Source organism: Columba livia, chromosome 1 (genome assembly GCF_036013475.1).
Source record: "Columba livia isolate bColLiv1 breed racing homer chromosome 1, bColLiv1.pat.W.v2, whole genome shotgun sequence".
NCBI classification, from domain to species: domain Eukaryota; kingdom Metazoa; phylum Chordata; class Aves; order Columbiformes; family Columbidae; genus Columba; species Columba livia.
In genome coordinates, this window is record NC_088602.1 from 388,293 (window position 1) to 415,364 (window position 27,072).

A 27,072-nucleotide genomic window follows, 5' to 3' on the forward strand; every position below is an offset into this window, starting at 1 on the left:
GGTGGATGAACCATCCCTGGAGACACCCCAGGCCAGGCTGGACGGGGCTCTGAGCACCCTGAGCTGGTGAAGATGTCCCTGCTCATGGCAGGGGGACTGGGGGGCTGGGAAGGTCCCTTCAACACAAACTCTTCTCTGATTCTCTGATTCTCTGATTCCCTGATTCTATGAATCCTGGCAGCTGGGTTTTTTCAAAGGTGCCTGGGCAGCTGGGGATGTGGGTGCAGCACTGGAGCCCAGCAGGCACAGCGTAGCTGGTGTCTCGAATGCTCAGCACCCTTCAAATCCAGGACTGGTCCATCCCAGGGCACTGCCAGCTCCTGCACCCAGAGACCGTCGTGAGTGCACCAGCTGCAGATCCCGGGGAGATGCTCCAGCATCCCTCATACAGACACCTGAGCCTTGTGCCCACCCGGTCCCCATCACCTACTCCTGTCCTGGCGCAGGTGGTGGTGGATGATTCCAGCCACACATCTCCAGCCCGGCCAGGACGATGGATGTCACCTCCCCAGTGTCACCCTGGCAGCACTAACCGTGCTGTTCCAGGTCCCAAAGCAGCAATCCTGCTGCAGCGTCGATCCAGTGTCCTGCAGCTCTCTCGGCTGCCTGAACTCCGCCATAGTTGGGCATCGCCTCTTATTTTGGGTAGTGATCCCAAATACTGCAATGCCTGCAATCCTAAACGAGATTTAGCACGGGGGGAGTTCTGCGTTGGGGGTTTTATGTGTGTTCAGTGCTGCGCTCCACAATTGCTCTGGTGGATTTATTATTTCTTTTACAGTGAAAGTCCTCCTGTGTTTGTTGAGGTGTGGGTGTGCAGCTGAGCCTGCGACATCCACAGCTGCCTCTGCTTGGGGCTAATTTCGTAATTCAGTCTGTGGAAAACAGTTTCTGCAGAATAATGTGTTTCTGATCCTGAGGATGGTGAGATTCCTGGGGGCTGAGGGGGGGGTGGTCACTGGCTGACCTGGCAGCCGGGTCAGTGGCCAGTTGTTCATCCAGGTGGGGCTCCTGAGTCCCAAAATCTGCCTCCCACCCCGCCCAGAGGAGCCCAACACGCAGGGAAACTTCCAAATGCCTTTTATTGCGTTAATCACCGAGAGTGTTACGTATCAAGCTCAATAATGTATTCAAAACATGGATTGCTATTTATACATACGTTCTAAGATATTTGCAGAAGTAATTGCATTGAGTTTGTGCGTCTGGGTGCTCAGCACTGTTGATAAGTCAGGCTGCTTTTTTTAGGACTCGTCACGCCTGTTTTCCTAAAGCTCGGCTGTGTCTCACCACGACCCGCAGCTACATCACGTCAGCCCGGCCAGGGCCCTGAGGACGGGAGATGCGAGGCAGCGCGGGTATAATTGTGCGCAGGGGGACACGGTGACACGGCTGCACGTCGGGGACCTGCCGGGTGTGCAGGGAGCGACACGCTGGTCGTGTGTGCGGTGCCAAGGTGGGGCTGGGCAGCGGGGGGAACGTAGAACACATCCCAGGCAGTTCTGCTCAGCCGGAGGATGCTTGTGGAGCTGCTGGGCTGGCACAGCGCGTCCTCCAGCCCCTGGAACCCAGCAGAGCGGCGCCACTGTCCCCCTGCGCCGGCACCGCAGCCGGGACCCGCCGATGCTCAGGGGTCCGGTGAGCTGCTTGCATGGTGGATGTGGGGCCAAAAGGGTCTCTAGGATGGTGAGAGTCTGTCACAGAGACACCAAATTGACAAAATGTGAATAGCCTTCTCTTGCTGACCTGTGGCATCTGCCGCTCTCTGATGATGTTGTTTCTGGGAGATGAGGTTGCTGAGTTGGAGATGTCAGCGCAGCACTGGCAGGCAGGATCAAACCACACACAGGTGATGTACATGTCAGCAAAGCCACCATGGACCACCCTGACCAGCGCCCATGGCAGCATCCCACCCCCTGCTCCCGCGGGAGAGCTGCCAAGTGCTCTGGCCACGCTGGAGAAATACCTTATTATTTCAATTCCCTTGTTAGGAATAACGAATCACCACTGATGCCTTTCTCTCCCACCCTGTTTTTGTTTCCCCGGCCTCTCCCCTGAGGGCTGGTTATTCATGGGGAGGCTGCCCCCATGGGTGGGGGCTCCATCCTCCGCAGCATGGGGTTGCTGCATTTTTTTCCTAGGTTGCAGCTGTTATTTTAAATGAGAATTAAAAGATTTTGGGAAAGAAGAACCCGAGGCGCTGCTCAGAGGTGTATTTAGAGCTGTGTTTGTATTAATGCAGATTTACAGGGGCGATGGGATTGTGGAGGAAGGGGCCTGATGCTGAGTGGCTCCTCTGGTGCAGAGCTCCTGTTGCACTGAGATTCCCACCTGCATGTGCAGTGGATCCTCATTTACTTGCAGTTTAACATTTATGTTGTGCAAGAGATGACGAGCTTTTCATATGACAGCACAGAATGTATATGCTATCTGCATAAATAATATTTTGTCTGCTAATATACCACATATATTTTAATTCCATGCAATACTTATAGTGGATTGTTTTAAATCATTTACAGAATCAGATAGTTACTATTTTGACAGATTTTATTTTCCTAGACAGTCTATTGTTGTGTTTTGTTTTTACAGAGCAGGCTCCTTGGGCTTTGTTGGTTCGGGATACTTTAGACATGAAATGTGTCTCTTATTGCGTGCGAACAGGGATTCAGCTCTGTTGTTTAAAATACAATTGCTTTCTCATGCGTGGGGCCAATATTTTGGTATGCAGAAACCTCTCAGTTCTGTTTTCCAGTACTTGCATCACTCTCTTATCTCAGCTGTGCTATGGGTAATTCCTATTTTGAGTTTTGATATTTAAGAGCTGACTGTTATTGCAGAAGCTGCTGGAACAAGAACTATGATCCTGTTTTAACTTGTGCGAGCCCGGGTCTGATCCAGCCTCTGGTGCTCCTCAATTTCTCCTTGGCTGGAGGGGGAGCTCCATCTCACACGGGTTTTCTCCTGACCTGAAGGTCTTTCCAAATGCCTGGTTGAATTTCATTTCTGCTAGATTTGCATTGACAAAGAGGTGCAGAGCAAGTTGAGCTGGGTCCTTGAACCAAAGGGAAAGGGAGGGAGAAGTTTAGAGATAAGGAGGGGACATGGGCAGCCAACTTCAAACCTAGAGCTAATTTTGTTCTCTAACCTGGTGTGAATCCAGGTACCTTCAACCCCCCAGTTATCCCAGTTCCTGATGTCTGAGAACACCTTGTACATCCCTGCAAACGCTTGATGTTTCCTCTCTCACTCCTGACTTCTTCCTTCTACTCTGGACGTATAGAACAACAGTTTAAGGTATTTGTGCAATAAGGGTTGATTCTGTCTCCATTCGCTCTGGCCTAAGCTGAAGTACTTGGGGGGAAAAATACACTTACATCATGTTAAAAATCGTGTGAGGAGAAAATTTGGATATTGCTGTTTAAAACATAATAGGAGTTAAAGTGCATGCTGCAATACATTGCTGACCACAGGCCTCCATGATTTGGGGTGACACCTCTGGCTGTGGCTGTGAGCAGATCAGAGAAGGTGATACAAGGCATTCGGTAGGATGGAAGTGTTTAAGCATCTGAAATAACGCTCTGCAGTGTCTTCTGCTGTTGCTTTCAGGTGAAACATGCCATCATGCAACCTTACCAGCTTGAGGCCAGTAACATTCCTCCTGGCTGGCATCCCGGGCATGGAGAAGTTGCACATCTGGATCTCCATCCCATTCTGCTCCATGTATCTGGCCGCTCTGCTGGGAAATGGTGTCCTGTTGTTTGTCATCAGGACAGAACGGAGCCTCCACCAGCCCATGTACCTCCTTCTGTCCATGCTGGCCGTCGCTGACCTGGTGCTGTCCACCACGACCGTGCCCAAGATGCTGGCCGTGTTCTGGTTCAGCGCGGGGGAGATTTCCTTCGGTGCCTGCCTGACCCAGATGTTCTTCCTGCACTTCACCTTCTCGGCAGAGTCAGTGATCCTGCTGGCCATGGCGTTCGACCGGTTTGTGGCCATCTGCGAGCCGCTGCGGTACACGGCAGTGCTGACGCCATCAGTCATCGTCAAAACTGGGCTGGTGGCTTTGCTGAGAAGTTTCTGCATCATTTTCCCATGTGTATTTCTGCTGAAGCGGCTGCCGTTCTGCGGGCACAACATCATCCCGCATACCTACTGCGAGCACATGGGCATCGCCCGCCTGGCCCACGCCGACATCTCCGTCAACATCTTGTACGGCCTCGCAGTGCCTTTTGCAGCAATAGTGGTGGACGTTGTGCTCATCGCTGTCTCCTATGTCTTAATTCTTCTGGCATTATTCAGACTCCCTTCCAGGACTGCCCGTCACAAGGCTTTCAACACCTGTGGCTCTCATGTCTGTGTTATTTTGCTTTTCTATATTCCTGCTTTTTTCACTGTTTTGACGCACCGCTTCGGTCAGGAGATCCCCCACCATGTCCACATTCTCCTGGCCAACCTGTATGTGCTCTTCCCCCCACTGCTGAACCCCGTGGTGTATGGTGTGCGGACACAGCAGATAAAAGAGAAGGTTGTAAAAACGTTCATCTGCCCCAAGGGTCGTTTGCTGCAAGAGTAAGAGCGAGATGTCCCTGTCAGAAGGTGATGAACACCTTGGTGGGACTCCAAATGCTCTCTTTGCACTGTTTCAGGCAACATGCCCAAGTCTTCTGCCATCAAAGTAAAATGCAGAACACCTGCCAGCCCCCCCATCACTTACCCCAACAGTTTGTAGAAAATGTAAGACAAAATGCAAAATTTGGGGTCTCTAATTGGCTGTGGAGGGAGAGTGATCAAAGAAATGAGAACCTACCCCAGATATGTCACTCGTGGGAAATCCCCTACAAAGTGGAGGCAAGACAGCTTTCACTGTGACGATAAATCTACATCTCATCTGTTTCCTCTGGAGTCAGGTAAAACATGTTTAACGAACTGGTTCTTATGAATCACAGCTGTGTAATGGAGTTTGGTTTAGGAATTGCTTGTTCATTAAAATTTGTAGTATTGAAAAAGTCTCCGAAAGGAATAACACAAAAATAAAAGCAATTGTTTCACGTTAGCATGCAGGGGGTCTCTTTATTCCTTAACTACATTATTTGACTATACTTTGAGTAAACACAGGGGTGAAAAACTGTTCCCAAAAGGACACCTGAAACTATTCATTTTTACCGAGGCACCAGACACCATTTCTGTGGCTGAAAATGAGCAGCTCGACACCAAACTTCGAGGGTCTTGGAGGGTCTTTACCAGATGTTTGCTGCTAAACAGGTGTTTTTGCTGATGTCTAAACCTTTGGGATGGTTTTTGATGGTGCATAAACCTGGGGAGCTCTGTGCTGGGCTCTTATTTTGGGGAACATCTGGCAGAACAGGGAGTTAGTGGAGGTCTCGGTGCCATAGTGAAATGTCCTGCCTTGGTGGCTTGTGCTGTCACCACTGGCACTTGCTGCCATTTGCTGAGTCACATGAATGGAATGGGATGGGATGGAATAGAATTGTAGAATCACAGAGTCATAGAGTCATTTTGGGTGGAAAAGCCCCTCGAGATCATCCAGTCCAACCATAACCCAGCTCTTGTCCCTGCCCCATGTCCTGAGAACCTCATGTCCGTCTGTCCAGCCCTCCAGGGATGGTGACTCCAGCACTGCCCTGGGCAGCCTGTTCCAATGCCCCACAGCCCTTTGGGGAAGAAATTGTTCCCACATCCAACCTCAACCTCTCCTGGCGCAACTTGAGGCCGTTTCCTCTCATCCTAAATAGAATAGAATAGAATAGAATAGAATAGAATAGAATAGAATAGAATAGAATAGAATAGAATAGAATAGAATAGAATAGAACTATTTCAGTTGGAAGGGCCCTACAATGACCATCTAGTCCAACAGCCTGACCACTTCAGGGCTGACCAGAAGTTAAAGCATTAAGGCATTAAGGGCATTGTCCAAATGCCTCTTAAACACTGACAGACAGGGGCATCGATCACATCTCCAGGAGCCTGTTCCAGTGTTTGACCACCTTTTCAGTAAAAAAAATGCTTCCTAATGTCTAAACTTCCTGTGACACAGCTTGGAACCATTCCCATGCATCCCATCACTGGATCCCAGGGAGAGGAGATAAGCACGAGTGAAATGAGTTACTAGGCAGACATGTCCCCATGTCCCGCGCTGTGTCAGGAGCACATCAGTAATGGCTGTGGTTGAGACACTTGTGACAGGCTCAGGGTGACCAGTAACCCTGCTGGGATGAGTGGGTGTGACACTGTGAAACATCCACCAGCCGGGACAAGGTGCAGGAACCGTGTCTGGAAGCACTTTAGGTTTTCTGCTCATAGTTTTACTCATTCACTCAGCATTTGAACTACCGTTTCCGCAGAGCAAAGAAAAACCCTTTGCTGGAGCTGTGGTCTTGTCAGGGTGATTTCTAGAGCTCCACAGTCATCAAACAATGCACCACCAGCAGCAAAGAAGAGCTATGTGTACTACACACAGGTATGTGAGACCACATCTGGAATATAGTGTCCAGCTGTGGCCCCTCAGTTCCAGCAGGACAGGGAACTGCTGGAGAGAGTCCAGCGCAGCCACCAAGATGCTGAAGGGAGTGGAGCATCTCCCGTGTGAGGAAAGGCTGAGGGAGCTGGGGCTCTGGAGCTGGACAAGAGGAGACTGAGGGGGGACTCATTCCTGGGGATCAAGATGGAAAGGGGGAGTGTCAGGAGGATGGAGCCAGGCTCTTCTGGTGACAAACAATGATAGGACAAGGGGTAATGGGATCAAGCTGGAACACAGGAGGTTCCATTTAAATTTGAGAAGAAACTTACTCATGGTGAGGGTGGCAGAGCCTGGCCCAGGCTGCCCAGGGAGGTTGTGGAGTCTCCTTCTGTGCAGACATTCCAACCCGCCTGGACACCTTCCTGTGTAACCTCATCTGGGTGTTCCTGCTCCAGGGGGGGATTGCACTGGATGAGCTTTCCAGGGCCCTTCCAACCCTTCACATTATTCTCTGTTTCTGCGAAGGAGAATGGAGAGGGAAAATTCAAACTGAAAGAATGATGCACATCTATCGGCCACAGATCTTCCATTTCAGGAATGAATAATGGTGCATTCATAGGTTAGAGGAAACTCTGGCATCTAGAAAGTAAGCGTTGAAGCAAATTATTGATGTCAAATCCTACAAACATGCTTGCTGCAGAGTGGCTGCTTTCTTGGGGTATCCAGCCAAGAGCTTGAACATCTCTTGGGCATCACTGTGCAACAGCAGCTGGAGAAGCCAGAGCGATGCTCCCCAAGGCAGAGCTGCAGATGTGGCCAGAGGCTGCAGAGCACCTCACAGCAGCCTAATGCACTGCCTTGTATGGCTGATCACATTTACCGTCAGCTCTTTTGTTGCTAAAATGCCCCTTTTCATTTGAGTTCCTAGATCTAAAAATAGCCAAAAAATATCTAATGCCATTCAAAGGTGGAACATAATCATTTTCTTTCAGTGTTTGACTTCATTTCTTGTTAATCAGAGATAATGCCTGGGATTGTTATTTAGTGAAGAAATTGTAAGTGCAACCCATGTTACTTATTTAAAGCTGGTTCTTAGGAATCACAAAGCTGATGCTTGACTCCAAGTCAGAGCAGGTTCCAGTAGCAGGTGTGTGTATAATTTATTGTAATTGCTACAGCAATGTGTATTTAATTCATCATTACTTTATTTTTCATTTAATGGTATCAACTTAATTTTACAGCAGAAATCATGGCTGTATTGTCCAAACTGATACAGTTGCCCAACAAGAGACCCGGAGGGCTTGTAAGCTCTAAGAATCCACCAGTTTATGAAGAAAGAAGGAAAGAAGTGTTATGTATTCTCATTTTGAGCAGCAAATGTAGTTTAAGTGATTTCCCTAAGGTATATCAAGCCTCTCTTCAGAAAGCTAAACACGATTAAGGTCTTTCATGGTAAAGTCTCATCTTATAAACCAGTGCTGCTTGTGCCAGTCTGCTCTCCCTTGCAGCTCTGCCCTCGCTGGGTTCAGCAACGCCAGCCAGATGTGTGACGCGGGCCAGATGTGCAACATAAGCCAGATGTATAACATCAACCAGATGTGCTGCACGTGCCATGTGCACATCACCGTCTGGATGCGCAACACAGGCCAGATGTGCAGTGTTGGCCAGATGTGCCACACCAACACCCAGCCATGGGCTGGGAGTGCAAAAACCATTTGTACACCAAAGTCCTGTTTTCAGGTTTAGCAGCATATGTGCTAAAATGGGAACATGGCACTTGGCTGCGTCCTAAAAATACATGAAATGTGTGCACAAAACTGTCCTGAAAATCCTTTGCCTCCTGCAACCAAATGCCGTTCCTCTAGTGAGATATGAGCACTGACCTTTGCAGCAGCACCAAACCTCATCTTCCTGAGAAATGATGGCATGTGAAATTCTTTGGGGCTAAACCTCACCTTTCCTTTTCTTGTAACTCACTATATACATTTATCTCTTTCTAAATGCAGAAAATCATGTGTATTTTTAGCTTTTAACTGCCCTTATCTTGAAACTGGTGGTGATTACAGGCTTAATAGTCCATAAAAAATATATTTGCCTGAAGAAGCAGTCTCATTCAAGTGTTGTTTAAGGTGCAGTGAGAATAGTTTTGCTGTTCCTAATCTTTGACTAATACACAGGGCTGGTTGCACAGGGTGTGTTGCAAATCAGGAATTTGAAAGGGCAGAGACAGGTGGGTTCAGAAGGGATTCTGGTTCTGCCGCCCCCGTGGCTTGCAAGGGAGATATTTTGTCCTGCTGCTTGAGCTTCCTCCACCGTGTTGAAACCACAGGAATATTTCAGGCCACCTTTCAGCCCCTAGTGCCACCGGTTCATTTGAAAAGGGGAGAAGAACGATGCTGTGTGACTCCCTGAGCATCCTCATCTCCTCAGAGGGGTCCTGGTGGACAGAGGCTGTCCAGAGCTGTTGGTGACTGCCACTAGCAAGACTTCCAAGGAAAGGCTTCAGTTTTGACAGATGAGGCCATGTTGCTCTTCTGGACACCTTTAGGATGTGTATCGTGGTGGAATGCAGCCCCCTGGCTGACCCAAAGATCTGGAAGTTGCTGAAGGAATTACAGATAAGGACAGGAGGAGGAAAAGGAGGCAAAATGTAAAGTACTGATAGGATTGAGACATGGTCTTGAAGCACATGGCAGGAGGCTGAGGGTGGGAACACGGGGTGGTGTCTTCAGAAATGGATCCTCTGAAGGTGTTTGTGCCGGCCAGCACGGTGAGACCTCCCGTGGGCTGTGGATCACACGGGACGTGCAGGACTGTGTCTGCTCCAGCTGCAGGTCAGGAGCAGAAAGCCCCAGAATGGATAATCCCGTTTTGCTTCTCTCTGGCATGCCCAGGATGGGGCACAGCTCAGGTGTGGGCTGGAAAACATAGACAATAATGGTGCCTGAGCAGCTGCCATGACCTAAAGGGACGTGCTCACATCAGCAGCATTGGGCATGGCGCAGGAGAGTTCTGGGTTTGGAGAAGGTGCTGGACAACATCTCCCAGAGCTGAACTGAGACCTCCATTAGCAGCTCAACAGGTACCAGAGCCTGTCCTGGCTTTGGAGGCATCTAGACAGTGTCCACAAGCACCAGCTCCATGCTCAGTGTTTATTTGGTTTGCAGATCATGCACTTGGAGTGTTTTATTCCTGTGCTCTTGCCAATGATTTCTTTTATGGTCAGTTTCTGCTAATATTGGTTTCCTGTCACAAAGGCACTGATTGCTGTTACAGAATGAGCCAAAACTTTCTCTTCTGTTTGAGAATATTGATGTATGCACCTGTGGTGCATTAACTATTGTTTTCAATTTTAGCAGTACGAAGACAGCTGTGGATGATTCAGTTTTGCTTCATGGTTATGGTACCTCCCAGAATTTCCTTCCATCAGTTTCTTCCGTTTAACTTGTGTCTTGGCCGTCCTTTCTCAGTAGTACTTGGAGGTTATTTCTTCCCTGATGCTTAAGTTCCCTACATAGTTCCTCTCTCCAAAAGGCCCTTTTGTTTCTGCTTCCTAAATTTTGGAGTAATGTGATCTTGATGTGACCTTTAATTCTTAATTATTGATGATGGGACCTTTAATTCCTTTAATTCTTAATTTTACTCCTGTTATTCATGTTGTTACTTTTGTATAAAATTATTGATGAGCAATTTGCTGTAATGTTAATGCTTTCAGCCAGCTCCTCCCTGTTGCTGAGGTTGGGACCTGGAAGACCAGAGATGGAGAGGATCTGCTCTGCCCTGGTGAGGCCACATCTGGAGTACTGTGTCCAGTTCTGGGCTTTCCAGTATGACATATGGACATACTGGACTGGGCTGAGCCCGTATGTTCAGCCTGGAGGGGAGAAGGATCAGGGGAATGTTATCAATGTGTATAAACACCTGAGAAGAGGGAATGAAGATGATGGCACCAGATCTTTCTAGTCGTGCCCAGTGTTACAACAGGAGGTAACGGGCACAAACTGAAATACAGGAAATTCCTTTTAAACACAAGTAAGTACCTTTTACTGCAAGGATTGCCAGTTGCTCAAGGTGGTTGTGGAGTCTCCATCCTTGGAGATGTTCAAAAGCCGCCTGGACGTGGTCCAGGGCAATGGCTCAGGGTGGCTCTGCTTGAGCAGCGAGTTGACCCGGATGATCTCCAGAGGTCCCTGCCAACCTTGGCCAGTCTGCAATGCCGCGATGCCCTTGTCCCTGACACCCATGGAGTGGATCAGACAACGGGCACTCAGCGGCCATATACAAAACAGAAACGACCAAAACTGCAGCTAATGTGGGTTGGCCTAGATCCTCAAAGTTCTCTGAAGGCATCTCAGATCTTGGTTGTTGAAGAAAGATATGTAAAGAGCCTTTAAACCGCACCCGTTCTGCTGCCTTGGTCTTGCTTCACTACAGAATCGCTTTTTTTCTGACAATTTTCTGCAGCACAAGGAGTAGTCAGTGCTAAGAAACTGGTTGAGAAATGGTGTAAATCCAGCAGCTGCTGCATGTGATCTTTTGCAACAAAAAACTGCCCCTGAACTCTTGTTCTAGCACTTATTATCTTTCTTCTCTGTTGTCGCAGATCTTGACATTCCTTGTTATGTATCCCAGACTTCAACGAGTAATTAAAAAAGAAACTGTCTCAGTTTCAACTCAAACCAAGAGTCACTTGGCTCCCAACCTTGCAAAATTGCTGTGAAGATGATCCAGCATGGTCACAAAAGCCGCCGGGGAGGAAGAAGCCGGTGCTACAACACTCAATAAGGGGCACATTTATGGCATTGTCACCAGTTCGCTTGTAAAACAGAAATGGTGGGATTTTTAGCCTTTCCCCCCCCGCCCCCAGGAATCACTGATTCTACATAATTTTGAGGTAAAAAACAAACCTAAGTTTGGTTTTGGTTTCCAGTGCTTGAGTTGCATTAGGCAAAATACTAATTTGGGTTTAATTTACACTGAAAATTCTGCATGTCATATAAACACTATAATGTCTTTGCATGTACGTGTCAAATCTGGGCTGATATTTTGCAGCAGGTTTGTTTTAGGAATGTGTCCTGTCCTGAACATCACTCCTTTGGAGCGATTTTCCTGGATGGCTGGAGAATTGAATAAACAACACTTTGCTGATCAATAAAACCCTTTAAATTCGGGGGGTGGACCTGTGGTGGGCTAATTACCAGCAGATAGAGCCGTGTCACTGACAGCCTTTGCAGAAATGTGCAGTATCAATGATTTCCAAGTGGGGGAGGGACGTGGGTGTCCTGGCGTGGTGTCACCCCCGGGATCCCGCTGGACCCACGGAGCAGCGTTACCACACATCACCAGGTCCACCAGCAAATTAATGCAAATCCACTTCCATCTCAGCTCTGCCGGTGGTTTGAATCAATAGAGGTCAAAACTCAGGTGAAATCAGACCCTGGGCCTTAATTTTGTGGTGCTGTTGACACCTGAAGAAACTCCAGTGCTGGGTCCCTCAGCGAGGCGTGCGGGGGGGCGATCTCGCTCACCCAAACGCCTGCTAAATTGGACTAAATCCTGAATCAACACAAAGACAAATGGTGCCCTATCTCTACTTCATCCGTAATTACTTTCTATAGTAGCGACCAAGCTGTTTCAGTTCACACGCATCGTGCAGCGTCCTTCCCCTGCTCACAGCTCAAAGCTCTGCCTAACCAAAGCCGGGTTTACATCAGCCTGGCTTGGCTGTGGAAATTGGGCAGTTTCAATCATAGAATCATCAAATCATTTTAGTTGGAAGAGACCCTTGATATCAGCAAGTCCAACCATTCCCCACCCCAGCACTGCCTCATGTCCTGAGAACCTCATGTCCGTCTGTCCAGCCCTCCAGGGCTGGTGACTCCAGCACTGCCCTGGGCAGCCTGTTCCAATGCCCCACAGCCCTTTGGGGAAGAAATTGTTCCCACATCCAACCTCAACCTCCCCTGGCGCAACTTGAGGCCGTTTCCTCTGCTCCTGGCGCTTGTTCCTGGGGAGCAGAGCCCGACCCCCCTGGCTCCAAGCTCCTTTCAGGCAGTTCAGAGATCAGAAGGTCTCCCCTCAGCTCCTGTTCTCCAGGCCTTGTGAGCACCTGCCTCTGGTTCAGTTAATCCTCCAGGGAACACACAGGGTGGGCAACATCAGAACAGGCTGCTCAGGAAGTGATGCTGCTGCAAGTGAAAGGGTTTCTAAGGAGAAGAATATGGTTTTGTTTTGTTATTTCCTTTAGTTTTCTCTTGGACTTGAAAGATTCAAGGCACATCAATGATGGAGGCTCATTGCCAGAGGCTCCTTCTGGGGACAGACTTTTGAGCAGGGCCTGTTGTGACAGGACAAGGGGTGATGGGTTAAACTAAAGGAAGGAGATTCAGGCTGGACATGAGGAAGGAATTGTTGCCCTGAGGGTGGTGAGAGCCTGGCCCAGGTACCCAGAGAGGTGGTGGATGAACCATCCCTGGAGACATCCCAGGCCAGGCTGGACGGGGCTCTGAGCACCCTGAGCTGGTGGAGATGTCCCTGCTCATGGCAGGGGGAGCACTGGGTGACCTTTGAAGGTCCTTCAACACACACCATTCGTGATTCTGTGATTCTATGATAAAGAGCACGTCGTGCACACTGTGCAGCAGTTCACATCTCTCCATTCTCCAGGAACCTTAGGAAGGTGAACCAAGTATCCTTCGAAGTGTATTAACTGATCAAGGAAAGAAGACTGAAATAATCTACTGCAGACCATCTTAGGAAGTTCTCCCATCTACCTTATTTGTGATACACCAATTTCTTATGATTGCAAGTGAAATAAAATAGTTTGGGCCACTTTACATTCTCTCAGGGTACTTGTTCCCAGAAAAATAAGTCCAAACAAGTTTTGCACTAAAACTATTTTAATTTCTATTTTGTGAAATTACGAAATTCTGCTCTGTGAAATGAAAAGGCAATTTTTCCTCCAGATCTGCTACCTAACAGGCAATGTAACAACATTTTCCATTTTTTTTTTTTTAAACACATTTTATAGGTAAAATATTTAACACATTTTGTTTACACTGTGTAAATGAAAGACATAAAAGTTGGCATCACTAAATCAGGTGAGTCAACATCTTGGGCAGCAAAATATGAAATTTCTTTCACTGAGAAGGAGAAAATTATGTGCAGCAGATATAAATTTCCTGGGTACTGTGCCACTTTGGATTTTTAAATGCAGACTCTCAGGTAATGTAATAAAAAGAAATAAACAAATATGTTCTGGTCTAGAAATCATACAGGAAATACTGTTTAATAAGTTACTATTCATATTCACCTTCTCTTTTCATATTGTGTTTGCACTGATTTGATGTAAAAGGCAGCTGTAGCATTTCACATCTCCCAGCATTCGAGTACAAAGCATTGATAAAACACACATTAAAACCAAGTGATCTCTGCAATGTAGAAACGAATACAGATAAAGCTGTTGTCTAATGGCTGAGTCTGAAGACCAGGAGAAGTTTGTGGCTGGCTGGACACGTGGGTTCGCTGAAAACCCCATTAGGAGGGTGATGGCAAACTGAACACAAAGAAGCCATCGAGTGCCGAGGGTGCAGGTGGCTGCTCTTGGGGATGCCTTCTCCTCCCTGCGCGATGGATAGGGGGTCGACAGTCCATCCCCCAACTGCTGATCCCTGGCAGGACCTGTATCCATAGATCCTGGATCCTGCAGCCCCTCTTGCACGCCGAGGCTGGTGAAGCATGTGTGGGACACACGGGTCACCAGTGTTGCAAGGGCAGGTGACACCCATGGGCGTTTGACCAGCTCCTCTAACTGTATCATGGAATCATAGAGCCATTTTGGTTGGACAGCTCCCCAAAATCACCAAGTCCAACTGTTCCCCAGCCCTGTCCCTGCGCCATGTCCTGAGAACCTCATGTCCATCTGTCCAACCCTCCAGGGATGGTGACTCCAGCACTGCCCTGGGCAGCCTGTTCCAATGCCCCACAGCCCTTTGGGGAAGAAATTGTTCCCACATCCAACCTCAACCTCCCCTGGCGCAACTTGAGGCCATTTCCTCTGCTCCTGGCGCTTGTTCCTGGGGAGCAGAGCCCGACCCCCCTGGCTCCAAGCTCCTTTCAGGCAGTTCAGAGATCAGAAGGTCTCCCCTGAGCTCCTGTTCTCCAGCTGAACCCCCCAGGTCCCTCAGCCGCTCCATCACACTTGTGCTCCAGCCCCTTCCCCAGCTTTGTCTGTTGCTTAGCATGACACAATCAGTTGGGCAGCTGCTCCTGAGCTGGATTTACACTGGTGCAGTGGGGTACAGATGACAATGAAACAATGGAAGAACATGACCAACAGCAGCCTGAAGTTAAGGAGATGGAGTGGATGAGAAGTGTTTGGGTCAAACAGGCACTGAAGCCAACTTCTTGGGTCAAAGCAAAAGGTGCTGAGCACTGTGGGCAGGGTAGAGAATGAGATCCTGGGTTTGCTGAGAGACAACATGCAAAGCAAGAAGTACATAGGTTGATGGGGATGTTGGTCTTCTCTTATGATGCAGAGGATCACAGAATCCCAGAATGTCAGGGGTTGAAGGGACCTGGAAAGCTCATCCAGTGCAATCCCCCATGGAGCAGGAACACCCAGATGAGGTTACACAGGAAGGTGTCCAGGCGGGTTGGAATGTCTGCACAGAAGGAGACTCCACAACCCCCTGGGCAGCCTGGGCCAGGCTCTGCCACCCTCACCCCCAACAAGTTGCTTCTCATATTTAAGTGGAACCTCTTATGTTCCAGCTTAAACCCATTACCCCTTGTCCTACCATTGTTTGTCACCCAGAAGAGCCTGGCTCCATCCTCCTGACACTCCCCCTTTCCATATTGATCCCCAGGAATGAGTCCCCCCTCAGTCTCCTCTTGTCCAGCTCCAGAGCCCCAGCTCCCTCAGCCTTTCCTCCCACGGGAGATGCTCCACTCCCTCCAGCATCTTGGTGGCTGCGCTGGACTCTCTCCAGCAGTTCCCTGTCCTGCTGGAACCGAGGGGCCACAACTGGCCATGTTGCAGGATGGTGCAGCTCTGCACAGTGGAGATGGTATAGAAGGTGCAGATGAGCAGACCAAGCGGATGTAGACAGCCTCCAGGCCAGGGCTATCATCACAAGCAGCAGCTGAGTGGTGAATGTGAGTTCTGATGTGACGTGGTTAAAAGGAAAAGCATCACAAGCTGAAGACCTGCGGTGAGGGGTGTCCCTGCAGCGCCAGGGAGGTGTTCCCAGGGAGATCTTCTCCCAGAGGCTGGAGGGGCCAGGGCCTTTGTGGGGCTGGGTGGCAGATGAAGTGTCCTCCAGCCCTTTCACTGCACACGACTCTTGCAATCACTTGGTGTTAGGAAGGTGACTGCCAGAGCCTATTGAATCGTTTGATATACTGCTGCCTATAGAACTTGCTTAGAAACTGCTTATACAGAATTCTCTTAGCATAAGTAACTTTGCTTGGCATAACTTCTGCAGACTGTGAACCTCTGAACTTTGTGCTTTGTTAAGTAAAAGAGGCCTCAGAGCCTTTGAGCTGGAAGATAAGGGGAGCTGCGTCCCTGGAGATAAGTAAAGGGACAGAACAGCATCTAACAGAAAATGAGAAACAGAAACAAGTTTTGGCTGTTACCAAGAACTTTTTTCCTCAGCTGCAGGTGCAAAATAGCAACTGAATGTCAGAACTTTAATTGAAAGCTGGCCTGGGGAAAATGAAGAGATCAGTGAAGAACAGGGAGACCCCAGACTCTAATTTTTGCAGCTGGCCCCCAGTGATATTCAGGGGGCTGGATTGTGGGGGTGGAATTGTCTGAGATGTTTTTCTGTTGAGCATCCCCCTTTAGGAAGCACCAGCTGGAGCTGCTCTGCGCTGTACCTTGTCAATAAATTATCTGTTTTAGAAGAATTTCTGTAATCCACGCCTGAGTGTCTGCTGCAGGAATGCTGGGGAAAAGGCACCACCTCTGTGTTTGCAGCGGACCTGTCCTGGAGAACACAAGTGCACTGGGGGTGCTGGATGTTGCCTCTGCTCTCGGACACACGTGGCTGGAGCAGCGCTGACCCGGGAACACGGCGTGTCCGCCCTTGGGACCTGGGGGGGCACAGCTGCGTGTCCCCTGGGCAGAGTGTGCCTGAGTGTCCCAGCGTGTGGCAAGGGGTGGGAGGACATCATGTGTGTGTGTGTGTGCATGTATGTTCACGTGCGTGATCATGTGTGTGTGTGCACGTGTGTATGTTCATGTGTGTGTGCACATTTGTGTGTGCGTGCGTGAACACGTGTGTGTTTATGTGTGTGTTTAGGCGCGTGTGCACACTGTGAGTGCCAGGGTAGCTGCTGCGCTGCACTCCCTGCCTCGGTGATACCTGAATTTGCTCTCTCAGTGCCAGCAGCAGCAGTAGCAGCAGCAGCCGCATCTCCCCGGGCTCTGCACATGCACCCCCTGAATTACCAAGCTGGGACCAGTCTCATCTTACTTCACAATTAGGATATCAGCCTTGTACTTTACCATCTTCACAGAATCATAAAATCCTCATTTTGGTTGGAAGAGACCCTCAAGATCAGCCAGTCCAACCATGACCCAACCCTAGCACTTAACCCGTGTCCCTGAGATCCTCATGTCCGTCTGTCCAACCCTCCAAGGATGGTGACTCCACCACTGCCCTGGGCAGCCTGTTTTAGCACTTGAATGGCAGGAGCACACTCCTTTCAAAGGGGACCTGGGGCTCTGCTCCCACCCTCCTGCTGCACCACATGTTCCTGTTCCCCTGCGGACTGAGCTCCAGCTCCATCTGCACTTCGCCTGACTCTGTCCCCTGCACCCTGCAGTCTCCAGACCCAGGGTTGTGCCCTGGAGCAGCTCCTGTCTCCTCAGGGCAGCAGGACTGCAGCCATCCCTGATCCCACCGGGCACACAACCACTGCATGGGATGGGTCTGCTTACCGCCCATCACTCACCTACCGCGGGTCCAGCAGCCATCGAGCCTGAAAGGAAAACAGGAGAAAGATAACGAGCTGTCTTCAACCTTCCTCATCCCGGAGGAGTCTCATGGCCTTGAGAACAGCCTGTCAGTGGAGGTCTCAAGAGCAGGGAGGGGAAAGGACACTGGAGCATAACCTGACTTCCAATGCCATGTACAATGGAGCGTTGTAGCAGGCAGATGGAACCACGTCTGCAAACTCACCCTTGGGTGTCCAGTCTAGAAGGGCTGGAGGGGTTCAGTGGCTTTGCAAGGCTGCACTGCCTGTTCCCAAGATGGGTCACCTGGCACACACTGAAAAGTGGGTGGAACAGGTAGATTTAAACAAACCCAAGGCACCCACCTGCAGTTGGGCATAGGAAAATGTTTCCTGATGAAAAGTAAACCCTTTCAATTTCATATGTCCTGATTATAAGCTTTAAAAACCAAGCAAAACCATCTCGCAGCTGGAGTGCTCCTACCTTCTGTTAGAATCCAGAATTAGAAATGCCAATAAATCAAGCACCTGCCATGGAGGGTTTGGCTGTTGCAGCCATTGTGCAAGTAATAAACCTGAGCAAACAGCTGACCTGGCCTCTGCGACATCTTTCAGGCTGGTGACTCTCATGTTTACAGTATCCTTGCACTAACATCTGGGCACTGAAGTCTAACAGGACCTTGGGCACAGCCTGGTGTTTCCATGTGTCAAATCCCCACCATTGAGCAGGTCCCAGAGCAAGTGTTAACCTGTCCTGGGTCCTTTCCCTTGGATACCTCTCATTTTGTAAGCCTGGATTCTAGGCTTATTCTATAGACTTCACATCTCCAGAGGCTGCACTAGCCGGAGGTTGTCTGTATCTGTTATCTTGGTGTATTCTGACTTTATTCCCAGTGATATTATGCATGGGGAAACTGAAGTTACATGAGCATGCAGCAGTTACATGTCTGAAATTAGCAGCCCCTGGTCAGGCAAAGCAGAGAAGGTACAGAATTAATTTCTTGAAGCCCCAGATTTTGTTATTGTTGTTGGGTTTTAATATCCTCTGTGGTCATATAATGGCCTAAACTTTCAAAAGTGGCTAGAAATGTTTGCTACCTCATTGTTTCAGTGCTCAGCTTCACAATTCTTCATATTCTCAGCTTGAAAACCCCTTCATGTGGGTTTTCAAAAGAGGACTTGAGCCTGTCTTCAGCATTCACAGAGCAATGTTTCAGTTTGAGCACGATAACATTAATTCACCCTGAACCACCAGGGATTTCTGCACTTTGAAGATATAGCTCATCTGTTCTTCAGCCTAGGTACTCATAGAAGAAGATGCTCAAGTTGAGGCGGGTCTCTGCTGTCACTGCCACGTCCCTCGGGTGCAGTGTGGCAGCTGGAGGATGGTGACGCTGAGGGCTGTCACGATAACCAGCAGTCGCATGAGCTGCGCTGGGAAAACAAAGCCCACGCACAGGTCAGCCTGGCGTTGAAAAGTGGGGAAGATGTGTAAGATCACAGAATCGCTGTCGGAAAAGCACAGAGCCAAAGGGCAAGTACTCCTAGGGAAGGGATTCACACGGGATGGACGGGTCTCCAGCCACTTCTTCAGGCTGTGAGCTCAGGTCTCCCGGCTCGTTCCCTAAGGAGATCCCCAGCAAACAGAAGGGAAGGCTGAGTGCAGCTCGCAAGCCTCTAACTAACTATACTGCCTTTTTGTTTTTTCTTTTTTTTCCCTTTATTTTTCATTTTCTGGAGGTTTGATCTACCACTTCCAGCTCAGGGGTGTCTGAGTCCAACCAAGAAAGCTGGAATCGTGGCCACTCAAGAGGGCTGCACCTTGCCTGGACAAGGGAAGCAGACAGATGCCTCCTATTAATTTGGAAACCAGCTTAACTGAAATGTATGTAAGGACTAGAGAACGGCTTGCAGTATTCTCTGAGACATTCCCCCCTTGTGCACAAAGCTTTCCAATTAGCAGTGTTATGGCTTTCACATTTTAGACAGGGATTTTCAGAGGTGTTTAATGGACTTTAGGTGCCAAGCCTTTCATTCCACTGGCTGCCAGGCAATAGACCTTATTAAATCTCCCAGTCCACGTGCAAGTGGAGAGAAAACACGCATTGGAACAGAGCCTGTTGCGTTTCTTTTAGGCAACATCATGGCAGCAATAAATAATGGTCTTATGCTAATGAATAATTTCTTCCAGAAGTAAGATTTGCTCATTTTTGATTCTGTATCAAGTGTGAGTCATGGTGACTAAGCCATATGTGCAGGTCTGTGTGCCCAAGAGATGCCTGGAATGACGTGTTCCTTACAGAAGAGCTGCTGGAGTCATGGCCTCTCTCAGCACAGAACTGCAGAATCACAGTGTGGTTTGTGTTGACGGACCTTCCCAGCTCCCCAGTGCCCCCCTGCCATGAGCAGGGACATCTTCAGCAGCTCAGGGTGCTCAGAGCCCCGTCCAGCCTGGCCTGGGATGTCTCCAGGGATGGTTCATCCACCACCTCTCTGGGAACCTGGGCCAGGCTCTCACCACCCTCAGGGCAACAATTTCTTCCTCATGTCTGGCCTGAATCTCCCTCCTTTAGTTTAAAACCATCACCCTTTGTCCTGTCACAACAGGCCCTGCTCAAAAGTCTGTCCCCATCTTTCTCATGGTCCCCTTTTCAGTCAGGAAAGGCTGCACTAAGGTCTCCCAGAGCTTCTCTTCTCCAGCTGAACACCCCAACTCTCTCACCTGTTCCCAGCAGAGCTGTTCCAGCCTCGGGTCATTCCTGGGGCTCCTCTGGCCCCTCTCCAGCAGCTCCGTGTGTGTCCTGTGCTGAGGACCCAGAGCTGGACCAGCACTGCAGGGGGGTCTCACCAGAGCGGGGCAGAGGGGCAGGATCCCCCAAACCTGCTGCCCACGGGGCTGGGGATGCAGCCCAGGACACGGGTGGTCTCTGGGCTGCGAGTGCACTTCATCGGCTCATATCTAACCTTTTGTCCACCAGTGTCTCCCACCCTGGGGCACATGGAAACTCATTGGGTTTGCTGTTGCTCCAGTTCAGAGCTGCTTCCTTACCTGGACATGTAAAGTGTGGGCAGAGGTGAGTGTTGCGTAACGTGCTTAAGCACTCACCTAACTCTGGTGGGACACTCTTAAGGCTTTGAGTCAGGTCTGGGCACCCAGCGCTTTGCAGGGTTGAGCCCTTTCAAAAGAGTCAGAAAATGCTCCTGCGAATTCTCAGCTGTGTCCCATGAGGTTCATAAAAGCCCCACAAATTCCTGCATTGGTCCTGTCTGGGGTGACTTGGCTGGAGAGCAGCTCTTCGAAAAGGACTGGTGGACGACAGGTTGGACACGAGTACTTGGGGTGCCCATCCACAGGCTGGGCTGTGTTTGTGGGGGTGCAACCACCAGGTCAAGGGAAGAGATTTTTTACCCCTTTAATCAGCAAGAGTGTGATTCTGTTTGTTCAGTTGTGGATCCTTCCATGCAAGCAAAGGTGATGTTGATAAACTGGAGCAAGTCCAGGTGAGACCATGGAGATGGTCAGGTGGCTGGAGCTGACGACAGACAAGGAGAGGATGAAGCAATGGGTTTTTTTTAACCAGAAGAAAAAGGGGCAAAAGAGGTTTCTAATTAAGGTCTTCCATTACTTGGAAGAGATTACAGATAAAACAGAGTCGGACTCATCAGGGATGGAGAGACAAGAGGGTTGGTACAGAAGTTGCAATAGGGTAAAATTCGGCTGGACAATAAAGGAAAAATGAGGTGGGACCTCATCTCTTGGAAATCTGAAAAACTGTATGGGACAAGGGCTGGAGAAACCTGGTGTAAATAGACATTAAGGCTCTGAGCCAGGTAACTGAGCTGCATAAGTTCATTTTGCACTGGGACATGTAACCTACTGGGGAGAATAAACACTGACGGTTCTCCATCAAAACGTGTATGGGATCAGCCCCTCACAGATGTGCCCCCATATGATTCCACAGACATCAGGGTGCCTGTCCACTTCGGGGACCCATGCTGACACCATCCCAATCCCCAGATGTATTAATGAGTACGCATAGCTTTTCAAAAGAAACTCTTTTATTAGGTTACAAGTCTAAGATAAATTTTTGCTATTACTTCGGGTACAGGATGCCACATGGACCCAGTGCTTGTTCTTCAGACTGGGAGCGTGTTTACTCTTAGAATATTATACCTTTAAACTATAAATACTTGTTTCCCATATGAATTTCTATCCTTGACAACCGAGACTGGTAACCACTTCAGTACAATCTTCTTCATGTATCTGCTACTCTCGGGAGTTCCCAGAGGCACTTAACCTCTCAAGTGTCTGATTTTCTTGCTTAAAGTGTACAAAGGCATTAGATGTGGCAGTAAAATCATTTAAAAACAGGAGCACATGAGTCTCACAGATTTCACTGGGCACAGCATTCTTTGGAGAATGAGCCACCTGAAATCTGCTGCACGATATTTCTTCTGCTAAGGTGCATATCAGACACATGGAGCAGGAGTGGCGGTTGGTGTGCCCTTTCCATACGGAGTGTGAGAGCACATCTGCATAGAATCACAGGATCACACAAATTTTGATTGAAAAGCCCCTCAAGATCATCGAGTCCAACCATAACCCAGCCCTGTCACTGCCCCATGTCCTGAGAGCCTCATGTCCGTCTGTCCAGCCCTCCCGGGATGGTGACCCCAGCACTGCCCTGGGCAGCCTGTTCCAATGCCCCACAGCCCTTTGGGGAAGAAATTGTTCCCACATCCAACCTCAACCTCCCCTGGCGCAACTTGAGGCCGTTTCCTCTGCTCCTGGCGCTTGTTCCTGGGGAGCAGAGCCCGACCCCCCTGGCTCCAAGCTCCTTTCAGGCAGTTCAGAGATCAGAAGGTCTCCCCTCAGCTCCTGTTCTCCAGCTGAACCCCCCAGGTCCCTCAGCCGCTCCATCACACTTGCGCTCCAGACCCCATGGCCATCATAGCTTCAGGATTTGAGAGCATTTACAGTGTACCATCAAAGCAAGCCATTTAGCAGACACTTTGTTCAGAACTGTTGGGTAGATGCTGACAAGCTGATACCAGGACACCTGATCCATTCACCCAGGTGTTCTCCACCAGCCAGGGAAGGCAGACTGCCCATCCCTGTCCTCTGGAGAACAGGAGCAGCTTTGGCTCTCCTGGCATGGGTTTGTGCTTTGGTCCTGCTGCAGATGTAGAGGTCAAGAGCATGGTGGCCCAGCTGTTACCCTTGACAACCCCAAATGCATCACTTGCACACCTTATTGTCTCTTTTACCACTTCCTGACCATCCTTTCCCCTGCCTTTGACCTTTCTTTTCCCCACTCCAGTCCCAGGTAAACACACTGCCTCTTATGACTTTTTTCTCCATTGGCCCCAGTTCTGCTACATCACTCCAAATTTGATATTTCTGATAACGTTACCTAAGTAATCCTGACCTTATGTGGTATTACTGATGGGGTCACCCACATACTGCTTGTCTGGTAAGACTGCACTCCCCAATGCAGACTTGAGCATCCATGAAAAACAAGTAGGCAAATACTCACTCAATACTTTTTCCATCTCCCACATTTAGGTGGGATACGAAGACTTGTGCTTTGTTTGGTTCCAGATGGCTTCATAACTGGTGACTGAATGGCTTCTTCCTTGGTGAATGCAAACAATGAGGCTAATCACATAGGTTTAATCGCATGTGGAATGATTTCCTAGACTAGGGTTTAATTCTTCATTACAGTACTCATTAGAAATAGTTGAGCAAGATTTGTTACAGCCTCAGTGGCCTTGAGAAAAAAAATCTTGCATATTTATGTTTTTTTCTGGAGCATAAACTCCTTCAGTGGCAACTGGAAATAGAACACACTTCACAGAGTAGAGAAAATGCTGTGGTAAATGCAAAATAAAGGAGCATGAACAATGGTTTAAATTAATTTGAATATTAATTGCTTCTACCTTCACCCAGAAGCATACATTTGATTAGTAACAACGGTGTACACAGCACAATGAGTTCATCCCGCTGGTTTATGGTGAGCAGTCAGAGAAGGTACTTTATGTGCTGCGGTGCCAAGGGAAGAAGCTCTTCCTTGGCGTGAGGACCTTGAGGACACCCCTGCGGATCTGCTTGTTTTTTATGCTGTAGATGATGGGGTTCAGCACGGGGGGAACCAGCAGGTAGATGTTGGCCAGGAAGACATGAACGAGAGGGGAAACATTTTTGCCGAAACGGTGAACCATGGACAAGCCAACCATGGGGATGTACAGAATCAGGACTGCCAGGACATGGGACAGGCAGCTGTTCAAAGCCTTGAGACGCTCCCTCCGGGATGGAAACCTCACGATTGTCTTACAAATCCTAATATATGACAGAAGAATGAGCAGTGGGTCTAGCACCACTATGAGGATGGCCACAGCTAACCCGTACATGCTGTTGAACGTGATGTCTGCACATACCAGCTTGATCAGGTCCTGGTGCAGGCAGTAGGCGTGGGACAGCACATGGGAACGGCAGAAGGGCAACCTTCTCAACAAGAAGAGTGATGGTAGCACCCCGAAGAGGCACCGGCAGAGAGCAGCCAGCCCGATCTTGGCTGTCCTGGCACTGGTGAGGATGGAGGTGTATCTCAGCGGGTAGCAGATGGCCACATAGCGATCAAAGGCCATGGCCAGGAGCACTGAGGACTCCATGAAGGAGAAAGAATGAACAAAATAAACCTGAGCAAAACAGGCGTCAAAACTGATTTCCCTGCAGTTGGCCCAGAAAACCCTCATCACAGTTGGTGCTGTAGACAGAGACAAGCCCAGGTCAGTCATGGCCAACATGGAGAGGAGTTGGTACATGGGCTCGTGGAGGCTTGAATCGCTCCTGATGACAAAGAGGATCATGCAGTTCCCCACGAGGGACGCAGTGTAAATGCAGGTGAAAGGGACAGAGAGCCAGATGTGAGCAGCATCCAGCCCCGGGATGCCCGTCAGGATGAACATGTGGCTGGAGGAGCTGGAGCTGTTGGACAACCACATGGTGGACCAGGGAACATCTACAATGAAATAATAATAATAATAAAAAATAAGTGTACAGCCCACAAACCAGAAAACAGACACACGCATACTTATATATGCAGAAGATATAAATTTCATAAATTACCCTGGTGCATAGCAGTGGCTAATGAATGTGCTGCTGATTATTTTTCCCTTTTCATTGATGACTGCAGGATAAAATATTAATGAATGAGAGAAACAAACAGACAAAAGCATCAGGGAGTTTTAAAATATATCAGCTACCTCAATATGTTAGAAGTTCCCCAAAGCTTTTTTTTAAAAAATACTACTAGTTTAAAGTAATAAATCATGATTAACTCACATGTGTCCACCCATCAATGAGTTAGGCTTTCCTAACCCCCCCTGATCAAGATTTTGTCTGGATTACAGTACTGAGGATGCTTTCATTTTTTTTTCACAGCAAATATGACAAAACCTGTAGTTTTTCATCCAATAAATAAGAAATGAATAATGTCTTGAAAGAAATTAAAATATAAATGTAATGCAAATTTCACCGGAGGTGTCAGCAGAGAGAAATAGTTGTCAGAGGAAGAAGAATAAATCTGGTGGTAATACGGAGTCCCCATGTACAACCTGCGGAACAGCCTGGACCAGGCAGCTGGTGCTCGTGTGTGCCAGGAGACCCAGCGCTTGATGCTTCACTTCTCCCGAGTGGAACCCCTTAAATCCCTGAACAACAACAGAGTCGCTGCTACAAACCAGAGACCTTTCCAGGGAAATGGAGGTCCAGAAACTCCAGTGCTGGCAATGAACAGTATGTAAGATCAAACCTTGCAGAGCTATGTAGGACAGAATAGACTATTTCAGGTGGAAGGGACCTACAATGATCATCCAATCCACATCAAAGAAGAGAGGAGTTTATTATTTGGGGAGACAAGTCTACTGAAGGATTTATTTAGTTAGACTATGTGACTGGCAAAAGAAAAGCTGAATTGATCTAAAAATTGTCCCCCAGTCATTGTGTGGTTGACAGTGATGACTCTTCAGTGTAACCCACAAGCACAATGTGACCCAGTGACTTGAAACTGGAGTTACGTGGAAAATGGATGAAAGGAGACACTGCTAGTTTGCAAACCTGACAATAAAACAGGACAGATGACAAATTCTTCATCCTTTGGAACCACAGAGCTAACAACAGAAACCCTTCTGAGATGTGTGCTTTGCCTGAAGGGGGCTTGATGAGTAAACTGGTTATGAAATCCTCCTGGAAGTGTGATGCAGAATGTCAGAACAAATCATCCCAGTGATCCTTTCTAGATCTAATATTTTCTAACTCTCCCGTAACTAGGAAAAAAAATAGCATATTAATTAGAACAGGGAGAAGGGATTAAACACAATTTCCTTACTTTGCCCTGGAGCACCATATAACGAAACCTCTAAGCATCACGATGAGGCTCTGCAAGTGCCATCCGAGGTGTGAAACCTCTTGGCAATGTTCCTGCCCTTTGCATCTCAGTAACTTACCCAGTTCTGCTGCCACCCAGGCTCAGTTTTCGTTGTGGGGAGAAACCCTGAGCCAGACTCAGCCAGTCACAAACAGCCACTTATGATATCTCTGAACACCCAGCGGGACCTTGAATAAAAGGACTTGGGGGAATCAGACTCAAATTTCCCATTGGTTTACAAGTGTTGGGGACCAAATCCCCGTTTGCAGGGAAACCTCCTTCTCTTTGTTGTGGTTATGCAACACGAGGTAGCGTCAGGTCTTAATGAGTCTCCTGAGCCCTGGCTTTGCTCTTGCATGCATGGAGGTGTTCCTGCAGTGGAAGGGTTCCTGCAGGGGAGGGGTTCCTGCAGTGGAGGGGTTCCTGCAGGGGAAGGGTTCCTGCAGTGGAAGGGTTCCTGCAGTGGAGGGGTTCCTGCAGGGGAAGGGTTCCTGCAGTGGAGGGGTTCCTGCAGTGGAGGGGTTCCTGCAGGGGAAGGGTTCCTGCAGTGGAGGGGTTCCTGCAGTGGAGGTGTTCCTGCAGTGGAAGTGTTCCTGCAGTGGAGGTGTTCCTGCAGTGGAGGGGTTCCTGCAGTGGAGGGGTTCCTGCAGTGGAGATGTTCCTGCAGTGGAAGTGTTCCTGCAGTGGAGGTGTTCCTGCAGTGGAGGGGTTCCTGCAGTGGAGGGGTTCCTGCAGTGGAGGTGTTCCTGCAGTGGAAGGGTTCCTGCAGTGGAGGGGTTCCTGCAGTGGAGGGGTTCCTGCAGTGGAAGGGTTCCTGCAGGGGAAGGGTTCCTGCAGGGGAGGGGTTCCTGCAGTGAAGGGGTTCCTGCAGTGGAGGGGTTCCTGCAGTGGAAGGGTTCCTGCAGGGGAAGGGTTCCTGCAGTGAAGGGGTTCCTGCAGTGGAGGGGTTCCTGCAGTGGAGGGGTTCCTGCAGTGAAGGGGTTCCTGCAGTGGAGGGGTTCCTGCAGTGGAGGTGTTCCTGCAGGGGAAGGGTTCCTGCAGTGGAGGGGTTCCTGCAGTGGAGGTGTTCCTGCAGGGGAAGGGTTCCTGCAGTGGAGGGGTTCCTGCAGTGGAGGTGTTCCTGCAGTGGAAGGGTTCCTGCAGTGGAGGGGTTCCTGCAGTGGAGGTGTTCCTGCAGTGGAAGGGTTCCTGCAGTGGAGGTGTTCC

The 27,072-nt window shown here is 49.1% G+C and overlaps 2 protein-coding genes across 2 annotated transcripts; one reads left to right on the top strand and one right to left on the bottom strand.

Annotated features, from left to right (window-relative positions):
• Positions 1-1,912: 1,912 nt before the first annotated feature.
• Positions 1,913-5,040, top strand: LOC102094124 (olfactory receptor 52B2). The gene is made up of 2 exons (XM_065050186.1): positions 1,913-3,291; positions 3,604-5,040. Exon 2 carries the CDS (start codon positions 3,611-3,613, stop codon positions 4,568-4,570), a length of 960 nt encoding a protein of 319 aa, XP_064906258.1. The 5' UTR covers positions 1,913-3,291; positions 3,604-3,610; the 3' UTR covers positions 4,571-5,040.
• Positions 5,041-23,473: 18,433 nt separating this feature from the next.
• Positions 23,474-24,442, bottom strand: LOC102093938 (olfactory receptor 51Q1-like). The gene has a single exon (XM_013368600.2). It carries the CDS (start codon positions 24,440-24,442, stop codon positions 23,474-23,476), a length of 969 nt encoding a protein of 322 aa, XP_013224054.2.
• Between the last annotated feature and the right edge of the window lie 2,630 nt (positions 24,443-27,072).